Below are 12,354 nucleotides of genomic sequence, written 5' to 3' on the forward strand. Positions count from 1 at the left end.
ATTTTGAGTTGTTGGATGGTGCGTCGTGCATAGGTGAGGTTCCTGCATACTGTACTCTGTGCGAGGTAGCGCGGAGGATTCATGGCCAGTCTCTGTGTGCGGCGCTTAATGTTTCATGGGAAGGATTTGGCCGGGGTCGCCGTTAGGATGTTGGAATCATGATTCAGGATTCCAGTTCTTGTCGCCTTATGCGGCTAGGGGATGGTCCTTCCTACTGAGCCCACCTTAAGTCCACTTTACTCGTGGTCGTGACTCATTCAGTGCTGTTGAGCATTGAACCATGAGTCGCATGGATTACCCCGCATGGCATGTCTAGGATACAATGACCAGCACTTCAAGACCGCAGTGTAGAGAGGTCTAGATGACAGCCAGCTCAGAAGGCAAACTGCAGGGTGCATTGTTTGCTGTGAGAGTGGCACAATGAGCTTATGCCGGGTTGTTGTACGAGTCTGACTTGTGTGGACGGAAGAATTGACGCTAAATCTTTTAGCTTTCTAGGGTCAAGATGATAACAGATCTGACTGGTGGCCTCGAGATAACAGTTAGGGAAACAGTCTCTGCGACTGGCCAAGGTGATGTCAATTAATATAATAATAGCAGATCGTGATATTGCAAGGAAAAACAGGACAGCAATCAAGTCGAGTTCCAGTTGCACTACCTCCAGTGTAGACTAGATGTGACAGTGGCAAGCAAGCAGTGTGACAAGTGGAGTTAATCGCGGCTAATTAGTCTAGGTTGCAATGGAAATGTATGTTAATAATAGCAAAAGAGGGGTAGCCAGCTAAGAATAAATCAGGAAAATTGAGGTGATTCCTGGCGGCAAGTGCAGCTAATTGAGCGCACAATCTCAGGGCAATCTCGGGGCTGCTCCAATGATGGCGGCGGGAAGGAATCTTGGCTCGCGGCGCTACTTTAGCGTGGGTTTAGCGGAGTTTAGAGGAGGTTAGCGCTCCTTCAGCTGCACTTCATCACACTCTTCTCCGCTGCCATTCGACAAACCCCCCGCAAAGCTTCTGCACCTTCTCAACCACCAGCACACCCTCTCTCGCTATCCATTGGCCCAGTCTGCTCGATCAGAGAACCTCGTCAAAGTCCCGCTGTCAGCGTGATCCACTGATCCCTGCCTGTCGTACGGTCTCTCTTCTCCCCGTCTCTCCCCATCACCCATGCACGCGGCCATTGCATTTCCCGAATCAGGTAGGATTTGGTTATCACTCTGCTCTTCAAATCAAACTAATTTTACTCTAGTCTGATGTGATCTGCCGTTGGCCAGTGCGCTTTCGAGGCTACGGAAATTTGTCATGGAGACATGTGGGCACTGCGTTGCACTTTCAAGGTCCCTGCCTGCCAGACCTCACCCATGCGGGAAGAGCTGCCGGAATGCTTCCTTCGCAGAACCTATACCTTTCCGTCTAATGTACACCGTGTCCCGCGAAGGGATAACTCGACTGGCAGCTGACAGTACACACGGGAGAATCTTCGGTGGAGAGGGAACAAGTTGATGCCCGAAAAAGCAAGCAATCACTTCTCGTGCTAGCAGACCTGGAAGGAATCTGCCCGTAGCACAGGTCATCGGATAGCTCGGACGCTCGATATTTGCGATACATCAGGGCCAATCACTTGCCCAGCCGCCAATCTTAACCTCGAGGTGACGTCCAATCATCCAGCATCAGAGCTCGAGGTGCATAGGCGCCGGCCTCCAGAAAGTCACCAAAATTATCCAAAATTAGCCTTGGAGTGTTGGGACTAACAAACCAGACTAAACTCACCGGTTCTCTCCATGCATGATTCCCTCCCCTGCTCAACACTAACTTAGAGCCAGCGGGCGATCTCCAATCCTTCCCCCCCACCAATCCCTGCCTCCCTCTCCTCCCACCACCCAATTTTCCCTTCGGCTATCTGGGATTCCAAAATAGAAACAACATGGACTCGCGCTTGAGCTTTAAAGGTTCCTCGATCCCACGATCGGGCTTCCTTTGTGCTTCCCGTTTCTCCAGCGTCGTCCCCAGTCGCCTCGTCTTTCGGCAAACCGCGCCTTACGCTCTCTTACTTTACTTAATAGATAGCCAAGGCTGCTGGTCCAGCTTTGCACCCTAATATCACTGTCGACTACCCTTCGCAGTCCTTTACGCCTTACTTAGTGACCGTCCTGTCGTTTTCGATTGCATCCGCGCCCCATTGTACAACTATATCGTGGTATAAGATCATATAATCGAACAACATGCCGGCAGCACCAAGGAAGAAGGTCAATACCTCCGCTGCTAAGCGTGCGGCCGAGTCCCAGGCATCGTCGGGAAGTGAAGGTACCCCTAAGCCAGAAGGGACTACAAAGTCACACAAGCGATCTCGGTCTGGTAAGTCATGCGATACTTGTGTTGAGACTTTGGCACATCTAACACATTCGCTCTTATATCAGGTTGTTTTACATGTCGCCTTCGTCGGAAGAAGTGCGATGAACAACACCCATCATGCGGTGCCTGCCAGAACCTCTGCGTCAAATGCGAATATAAACGCCCTATCTGGTGGGGCAATGCAGAGCAGAGGAAGATGAACAAGGAACGGATCAAGAACAAGATTAAGCAGACAAAGATGAACGAGCGCAGCGGCTCATTAGCCATTGGTAAGACAACCGCTGTTTCGATACCCAGCACCGTCCGTCTAACTTGTGTCATAGATCCCGCGGCTCATGCCCGGACCATGGCTGCCAACTCACCAACTTCTCCGGAATTTGAATACAGCCGTCCCTTCCCCGAGCCCACATCATACGACATGTTTGCCTCGCAGTTCCCAACACCTGCTATGGGTCAAGCTGTCTATTCACAACAATACCCCTATGAAGTAGACGTCAAGACAGAGCGCCAAACATTCGTCAACGATATTCAACTAAGACACGACTCAATATCGTCAACATTCAGTACCTTCGCCCCACCACAATTGAATGCGCCTCTACCTACCTTCCCAGGGGATGAATGGTTCCAGGATGAATACTTCCGCAACCCAGCGCTTCCAGGGATTGACCCAGCGCTCTGCGACTCGACATTCCCAGACTCATATGACATGCTGCAGAACATTCCTGTCAATGACTACGACCGACCGCTCCTCGACCACTTCATCCACAGCGTACTGCCCATGAGCTTCCCTGTACTTGAGGCACACCAACGAGGCCACATCCGCGTACAGGCTGTGCTCCAAACACTGGAGACCAACAAGTGCTACTTACATTGCTGTCTTAGTGTCGCGGCTATCCACCTCAAGACAACGGAGAACATCACTGGCGAGCAGATCGACCATGACATTATGCGAAACCGGTTTGAAGCCATCTCGCAACTGTGCCAAGCTCTTGGAGAAGACACGGAACATCAGGAGATCCTCGATGCCACGCTTGCGATGATCTTCTTCCACTCTTCAGTAGGCCCGGCTGATGACAACCTTCCTGACATCCCTTGGTTGGATCACTTCCAGGCAGCCGCAAACCTCGTGCAACGACTCGGACTTACTGCCGACGCCCCTAACCCTTATGTCCTTCCCCCATTCAGCATGTCTCTGACAGCCTGGATCGATATTCTCGGCTCTACTCTTCACCGCACCACGCCGGAGTTCGCCCACAATTACCGATCAAAGCACCTTGGCGGAGTATCGCTCGGCCTGCGTGAGCTCATGGGATGTGAGGATCGCGTCATGTACCTGATTTCCGAAATCGCTTGCTTGGACGCCCTGAAGGCCGTCGGAAGGGTGGATGATTTGCAAGTTTGTTCTCATGTTTCGGGTCTTGGACAACAACTGGAGTTTACCGAGCCCGCCGACCAGATGCTGGAGAGCCCCTTCTCGGCGACGTCAGGACTTCTCCGCCCGGAGATCCTGACAAAAAACATGACGGCCATCTTCCGCATTGCTGCTCGAATCTACTTGTGCAGCCTTGTCCCCGGCTTCGAAACGACGCAACCCAGCAACATCAACCTGGTGCAAGCGCTCACAAATGCCCTCCAGTTCATTCCCTCTGGTCTGGGTGGATTCGACCGCTCCCTTGTCTGGCCCTTGTTTATTGCCGGCGTTCACTCCACCCCAGGCTGCGAATTCCGGACTATCCTGGCTGAGCGGGCTACAGCTCTCGCCGAGCATGCTAGCCTTGGCAGTTTTGGCCGCATGCACAAGATTCTCCAAGAAGTATGGCGAGTCACTGATGAGTTCACCGAGCAAAGCAGCAGCGAAGAAGAGAGCCCGTCTTCCTCTTCACATACGGCAAGCCCCGTGAAGGAAGAGCCTCCGACTTCGCCCCAGGAAGCCGAGATCAGCTGGCCGACGACGACGAAAGAAGCCAACAAAAAACCGCACTGGCGGGATATAATGCAGCAGAACGGCTGGAACTACCTCCTCCTCTGATTGTTTTTGTTTTTGATGCGATACAACGAACACACACATTTTGCTTCTCATGAGATTGTACCTCATAGCGTCGAGACGTATCCCTCGAAGGGATCACCTCGTACAAGCTGGCTTGTACCCGCCCACGACCATTTGGTGAAAATATTTTGCGATTTCGAATCTGCGCTTCGAATAATCTGCCATTCGTTATATACCCCATTTTGCTTTTTGATTTCGTTGATATTTCACTGCAGGTCAGGGAATCTGCTCACCTGCCTTTTGCTTTGCCGAGGCGGCTCCTCCTTCGGGAATGAACTACTGGGACACGTTCACGATCGAAATCGTCTATTCATGGTAGGGATGGATATGACTTTCATGGCCGGGGGGATAATGCGGTGTTACTGGTGCCGGACTGGCTTCTGCTTTTCTTTCTCTTCTTGGGGATGATGATTGGGATCAATGGCGGGAGTCGAGGACTCCCAGTCCCAGCAACTGGTTTTAAGCCAGCGGCTAGATGACATTGATATCTATTAAGTTTGGTGTTGATTCTGTTGCATTGGTTGCATTGGTTGGCTTGGCTTACCCTCCCACACTCGCTAGACTGCGTCTTTGTATCTATACCAGTGGTATCAGAGCGGCGAATGGAGTATTACGGCTAGACTCGAAGCCTTCAGTGGCACCACCTAATCCATCCACTTCCAGCTGTCCTTCCTTGATTAGTAGAAGATGATCGTATCCCGAGTAAACCTGTCTCATCACTCAAAATGACAGATCCACAAACCAAAATGCCGCAGACCTTCTCAAAGATCCCCTATCTGCACCTCTGCCCAACTGTGGATACCACTTTGTGAACGATAGCCCGTGCACCACAGCCCATCTTACCACCCGCCCGCTCACACACCAAACATCTCCATCTCTTGCCACGCCACTAGCCGTAACTTACTTTTCAGCCTCTATCCCATACGCGCCAACACGCAGCAACCTGCATAAACCCTCCATCAGATGACACGACCCTCGAGCCTCCAACCGAGCACCATCCCTGAAGTTCCCGGTCCCCCTTTTTATCGGTGAGTATCACTCGCTCTCATTCACCGGCCCCGGTCACGAAATTGGAGGCTAGCCGCTGTCCGCGGCTAGTCCTTGAATGTCTATTGGATGGCTGCCGCTGAGTTGGCACTGTTGAGAAATTTAATTTATGGATTTGATATTGCGGCGTAGTCGGGGTGCATACCTACCAGTTGATGCTACTGGGCTCGGTGGGCTCGGGCTCGGGCTGTATTGACAGCGCACTGTGAGCTGGAGGATAGGCTTTGGCCTTGCAGTGGCATTATACTCTGTACCGTGAACAGGTAATACGTCCACTTGATACTGACACCAATACTGTCGGTGTAAAGACGGAAGGGCGTTTTGGCCGTTGAGCCTGGCCTTACTACTGGTCTTCACCAAGGTGGACGTGCGCTGTACGTATGCGAACTCGAGGGGCCAAGGAAACCTGGCTGAACTGGCGGGACTGCCGTAGGTCTGGAGGAAAATCTGACTGGATCTCAAGACATGGAATTGACTGGGCCCGTGGAAACCAGACGCAGCTTCCGAATAGATTCAATTGACCTAGCCCGCTGAAGGAAGGAACGATCGTGGTCAGCCACCTGTCCGATGCTCCTTCCTAATCTGACAGCACTCATCTAAGGAAGGAGCGATCGTGACCCATTACCAAATGTTCCTTCCTAACCTGACAACACTGATCGAAGATAGTAACGACCGACGGTGCACCTTCCTTCATAGTATGTAGTAATGGGATGAGAAGGATCGACCTTCGCCAGTTTGGGGCGCGCCTGCCCAACTGGTAGAGATAGAGCACACTCCTAGAAAGGGAAGAAACGACCGTCTTGCAAGGTTTCCTCTTTCCTTTGTAATGGAGTACGAACTCAGCTGAGGGAAGACGCAGCCTTGGCTTTATCAAACATACCTGTTTAGGCGACATACTTTCAGTCAAACCAAGAGCCGTGATAACCTGATACCACACCTTAGGTTCTCACACAGTATCAGAAAGCAAGGCAACGAGGGCGCAGTCATAAGGTCGACTTGGATCATTGAGCCACCTTTTTTGAAACGCAAGGTAGTGTCGATCCCATCAGAGGATGGACGGTATCCCAACACAAGCCAAGCGTAGGTTCTGGCCAAGATGCAAAGGATGTACATAGGAAGAGCTGTGCGACGAATACCAGGCAGGAAAAGCACTTGCCAAGCGAATGCAGAAGCGTTGAGGCAGCTACATTACTACTCGAAATAATCAGTAACGTAGCTGAACAATGAATCTTCTGGGGAAGTGCTTGACTGGAGGCAGGGACGACTGCCAACATACCTTTCCTCCTAGGACGAAGTACTTACAAGAAATTGGAAGGCAGAACCCTGCACCCTACAGCCGCTGCTTCCTAAACCAACACCACTCTTCTAAGGAAGGCACGACGACCAACGCACCTTCCTTTGCGGTAGAAAGTAAGCATCGTAGGAAAGCGCGACCAGGACCTACGCGCACACCTGCCTTTTCGGGTACACATAGTCGTTGACGGAAGGAACGACCTGACGCTGCACTCAGGGCACCTTCCTCGCACGAGGACGAGCGCAGCACTGAACCCAGCGGAGGAAGGCACAGCTCAGCCGTAGACCAAGCGCTCCTGCCGATGTAAATTGGTAAAGACCCATTCCTCGAGGGCAGAGAGACCACAGCTACGCGCCGTAAGACGCAGCCTCCCGCAATCAGGATGAGCAAGTTGGGCAAGGGCAGGACCGTGCACTCATTTGAGTTAGCTCCCTAGATGAAAACCAGAGGCGACGGAGAGATAGTGACTAGTCATATACACCTAAGCGGCGGCTTTGAGTAGTAGCTTTCGAAGAGAATAACGACGGTGAAGAGCTCCTCAAGGGAAGGCCAGGCGGAATCCCATGAGAGGGGGGATGGCCCGGCCTGCACCTACTGAGATACCTGCTTCGATAAATTCCATCCAGTGTCGGGGCAATGAACGACTCAGACCGTTTATCCATCGAAGAGGGATGAAAAGTAACAAAAGCAAGGCTTGACCATAAACCAGATGCATTGATGCACTTGTCTTTCCTGGTAGACGTTCATCGGTTGACCGAAGGAACGACGACCTAGTTTGGGGGCCCTTTTTCTCATAGCGCGGGATGGTACATACTCACCTAGGTAGGTTTCGTGTTACCCAAGATATCAACCAGGTAATGATGAAAGAAGAACCGACTCAGACGGGTGGCTCCCTTGCCTAGGTTGCCTCTGTCTCTGCGTCGAGCCCGGGAATGCTTAGTAGAGACAACAGCGTCAGGAATCTGGTTTTGTCGTCGTGCATTTGACATTGTACTGCCGTTTGCTCCCACTGTTTTGAATAAAGAAGAGACGGGTCGATACGCGAGAAAGAAGCGCCAGGATGAACTTTTGGAGACCGCTGCGATTCATTCGTATTTACTAACTACCTAGACTTAATGTTATCTCATTGAGCTAGCTACGAATAGGAAAGCATCTTTGCGATGCACATACTAAGATATACACGTCGCTTGATGCGGCTTGTGTGCAGCTTGCACTCGGACACCGATATCTGCGTGTCATCGATTCGTGCGCTGGGGAGAAGGGTGGTCAGAGCACAACGCGGTGATGCAGTCCCAATCCTCTGCCAGGCAACGCGCGATTTGTTCGGCGAGCATTGAATTGCGCGTCAATGACAGCTGATTCCAGTCGGGGGTTTCGGATGAAAACGTGGACAAGGCAGACAGGAGGAGTTGATAGAGCGTGACTCTAAGAAAACGCAGCCATAAACGAGATAGTCGGCATATGCAACAGGCCGCGTGGAGGCCCAAGCAAGTGGTACGTAGCGTGAATTCAGATCTCAAATTCAAGGAAATGACTCAGTCCAAGGCAGACTAGTATTCCGTTTCGGAGAGGTGGTGGGGGTGTTCCTAATTCTCGGTTCAAGATCTGAGCCGTGTTAAGGGCCAAGGCTTTCCGAAGGTTGTTGGTTTTGAACCATGGGTCATCCAAAAGTATATTCCGATCAGCACGTGGAGACTGCGCGACCCAAGGTAACCAACAGAACAGTATATCGGCGCCCTAGGTGAAAACGTTGATGACGAGGACATCACTATCGAGCGGTGTGTCCATCGAATTCAAGTCCGTGAAGGAGCGCAGCAATTCTCCCCAGTAGGTTTGGAAGAGGACATCAATCACGAGACTGATTGCTCGAATCCGAAGCTTTCGGTTACACCTTGTCTACCATACCAACAAAGGATTCGATATCGTCTGTGCTTGTTGGGCTGGAACGCGGCTTGAGTGGTCTCATCCGTCCACCAAGGAAGAAGGAAGGAGCTGAATTGGGCGATGGGGCTCGTCGGCGTTTAATATACAACCATGTGTCAATCTAATGCAGTGTTGCAGATTAAGACAGGTCAAACAATGGACAGAAGCCGCATGACGAACCAAGACTGATCTTGCGCAGATGAGTGAGACAATCTGCCTCAGACAGCCGACCAGGGTAGGATCGTTGGACGTGGAGGCTGGAGCAGCTAGTTAGCGAGATGGCCGAAACAGCAGGCAAGACGCGGGTGTGATAGGTGGAGGAGAGCAGGGAGCGAGCGCTGCAGAAATGCAAATCTCTGCAAGGTGGGTTGTTGCATGGCAACATCAGAGCAACTCCTCATTCCAACATGTATTGGAGCTGATCATTCGTGGGTGATGTGTTCAGATAGGCAGGTTGTAAGCGCTGAGCATGGATATAGCCGCCCGACCAATTTACGGATAAGAAGCCCCATCTGGACGGGACCACCCAAAAGGAGCGGTCGAGCCGTGGGCAGCCCCAACCGCCGAAGCTAGAACAAGTATGGAATCCAAGAAGCCAACGGCAGTCTAGCATTGCTTGCTCGGCGTTCCAAGTGCCAACAGAGGATCTTGGAAAGGCGGCATCGCTGGTGTGGCTTGAGATTGGAAGCTGGGGCAGAAAGACATGCGCGGCAACAGACCGCGTACCGCAAGAGTCAGGAGATGATTGACATCTGAATGGCTGATAGGAGAGAAGGAGCCCAAGTCGGTTGTCCGAGAGTGGAGGAGCAGAGTTGGACTGGGACAGGAAAAGGGGAATTGGCCTATGAATGAGTGTTTGGCCCCAGAGGTCGCGACAACCGGGAGGATCTAGTTTCAAGCTTGTTGGAATTGCTGGGTCGCGCGAGGGATTGACACTGACAAGCGGACCTCATCTCCGTTCTTCAAGACCCTTGAGGTCCGAGATATAAAAAGACGATTGACGCCCGTTGATATTGAGATCTCCAGGAGTGATTCGGTTCCCTAGCTTCATCACTTATTCTGTTGATGAGTGTGATTGGCAGAGCAGCCAAACAGACAGCACCTGCAACCGGCAATTGGCGATCAACAGCAGTAGAACTCCAAGCTCAACTTGCAGACCGGTGAGTCCAGTCCATAACAAGTCTCCAGAGTCCCGCCAGTAGCCAGTGAAGTGGCCGAGAGTGTTGGTGTTCAGAGGGACAGAGTCTCTACAGCCGCGCACTCTCGAGCTAAGGGTGATGGCTCTAGCCCATTCCGGTTAGGGCGTGACACTGACACGGGAGACGTTACACAGATCGGTACCGGGGCGGTAACAGCAGCGTATCAAACGGCGTGACGGTCACAAAACAAGCAGTGAAGTCACCACCGTTTGGCGCCCTCGTTCAATAAATAAATCCAGTCCTCCGCTCGCCCTCTCCCACCCTCCTCCCCTCTCTTCTCTCGTTCAGTGAGAGGCCCAAGGAGTCACCGTCCAGCCTTCTACCCTCCTGCATCTCTGTCCCTCTCTCTCATCTTGCTCTTCCTCCTCCTCTGACCCCCCGCTCTCATTGTGTGGTCTATACTCTCCTTCGCATACTTCCACGTCCGGTATACTTCAGCGCCTACACTGGGACACCTACCTTCGTTACATCACCACCACCCTACAACCCGCCAAGCAAGATGCCTTCCATTAAGCCAGTCCTCCCTCCTCTCAAGACGCCCAGCAACATCACATTCCCCTCCGAATACCACACAGATTCGAGCGCTGGCTCTGGAAGGAACGGGGACAGCTCGTCAACGCCTATCACTCCTCCTGCCGCCTACACAGAGTTCCTGAAGGCCTTCACGCCCATATTCTCGAGCCCTGACAGTGCAGAGGGGGTAGACTTCTCCAAGATCAGGTTCGACCGACACAACCTCCACTCTGCGCGATCACAACCATCAAGCGCAGTCAGCGGCGCCTTCAACTTCAACGAGCCTGCACGGTCAGCGACAACCTCACTACCACCGCCAACTCCTCTTGCGCCACCACCTCACCATGCTCGAAGAGAGCTGAGCAATTTGCGCCGTCTGCGCATCCCGCCGGCACTGCGGCACTCGCCTACGTCGGCGGAGCCACTCAGAAGCGCCGGGCCTCGAAGCGCCGGCCCACGCAGCGCTACCATCGCTCGCACTCCATACTCACCTATTGACTGGAGGATGCGCTACCTTGACCCTCCTCGAAGCGCCGCTCCTCGAACCACCAACCACAAGATGAGTGTGAAGCATGTCATCACGCATACCATTACCTACAAGACAACCGAACTGGACGCGCCGCCGAAAGGCAAGCGAAGAAAACACAGCCACGACAGTGACGACTCCAAGTGATCATTTCTTTTCCTTCTACTTTTACTATTGGGTCTCGGCTTTTGTCTATTTCTCGGGCGTCTTACTGTCGATCTGGTGTGTGGAGTTACGGAATGCTGTTACTTCAGCGCAGGAAATCTTCGGTCCCTTATTTTCTCATATGTCTATATCTTCTCTATAAGTGAATAGTAATCTAGAAATAACCTCTAGCGCCGAGCGCTAAAACATCATTTCACTCGTGCTCTTTGCTGCTACTTTCCTTTGTCTTTTAGGGTCTCAAACCTCCGTCTTACTCTTGGAAGTACGCCGTAGGCAGCGGATGCCGGCAGCCTGGAACAAGGCATCAAGTAAGCGCCCTCTTTGACAGAACCAAAACCTAGAGCTCCAGCTCAACTGAATCGAATCTCACCTGTCACCGAAGACACAAGCCACAAGCAACAGCTGACTGACCCCGCCAGTTGCCTCCCCACCACACCATCCGAATCATTCTACCTACCTACCTATCCCTCGTATAGCCTCCAGCCCACAACCCAGAGTAAACAACGGAACCCTATCGGATGCCCCGGCCAGCACACAGAAGAATAAAAAATACGTAACAACCATTCTCACGTTCCACAAGCCTTATGGTCATTGATCAGTAAGGTAGGTAAACACACTGCCACTGTGATCAAAGCAAGATGCAGGGGCAATCCTTCATCGCCCCCATCGGCAGGAAAGTTCCTGGTCTAGTGCCGAGGTGGATAAGGGATCGGTGATCATGCGGTAATCACTAAGTGATCAGGAAACGTGGATCGCGTGGCGAGGGCAAGGAGCAAGAGGTGATAGGGTGATGTGTTGGATGTGCGATGGGAGAACAAAGAAATGGGTTCCGGGGGGAGGGGGGGTTCGGTGTTGGTCGGTGTTGGTCGGTGTATGTCATCAGTCATCTAGTAAGTTAGGTACATTAGGTAGGTATATCGGGGATATTCGGTCGGGAATTATGGAATCAGATTGTCGCGAGGATATCTTTTTGGTCTTTGACTCTGGATACACTGTATGAGGGTAAGTTATGGAGGGAAGTGGTTATATTTTCTTCTTTGTTGGCGGGTTCTGTAGACTTCATTGAATGTGGAAGCCTAAATATAGTCAAGTCTGTCGTACAACATTCCATAATCGTATAAACAGCCAGAATAGCCCTACTCAGGAACATAAGATAGCATTGTCATCAGCAGCAGTGACCACACCTAGCACATGGGCAGATCATACTTGCTCAAGTATACAATCACCCGACTACTTACCTATATTACTGGTAGTACCTGGTAGCTTGCAACCCCCCATCGCAAGCGCCC

The 12,354-nt window shown here is 52.0% G+C and overlaps 2 protein-coding genes across 2 annotated transcripts; both read left to right on the top strand.

The window, feature by feature from the left end:
- Positions 1-1,819: 1,819 nt before the first annotated feature.
- BDV14DRAFT_5705 (Zn(II)2Cys6 transcription factor) lies at positions 1,820-4,627 on the top strand. Its single transcript, XM_073777062.1, has 3 exons — positions 1,820-2,354; positions 2,417-2,620; positions 2,675-4,627. The coding sequence occupies exons 1-3, from the start codon at positions 2,222-2,224 to the stop codon at positions 4,378-4,380; spliced, it is 2,043 nt and encodes a 680-aa protein (XP_073633951.1). The 5' UTR covers positions 1,820-2,221; the 3' UTR covers positions 4,381-4,627.
- A 5,504-nt stretch (positions 4,628-10,131) lies between these two features.
- On the top strand, positions 10,132-11,263 carry BDV14DRAFT_162435 (uncharacterized protein). Its single transcript, XM_073766887.1, has one exon. It carries the CDS (start codon positions 10,361-10,363, stop codon positions 11,045-11,047), a length of 687 nt encoding a protein of 228 aa, XP_073633952.1. The 5' UTR covers positions 10,132-10,360; the 3' UTR covers positions 11,048-11,263.
- Positions 11,264-12,354: the final 1,091 nt, after the last annotated feature.

The sequence above is a fragment of the Aspergillus stella-maris genome (assembly GCF_047715825.1).
Source record: "Aspergillus stella-maris strain CBS 113639 unplaced genomic scaffold BDV14scaffold_1, whole genome shotgun sequence".
In the NCBI taxonomy this organism is placed as follows: Eukaryota; Fungi; Ascomycota; class Eurotiomycetes; order Eurotiales; family Aspergillaceae; genus Aspergillus; species Aspergillus stella-maris.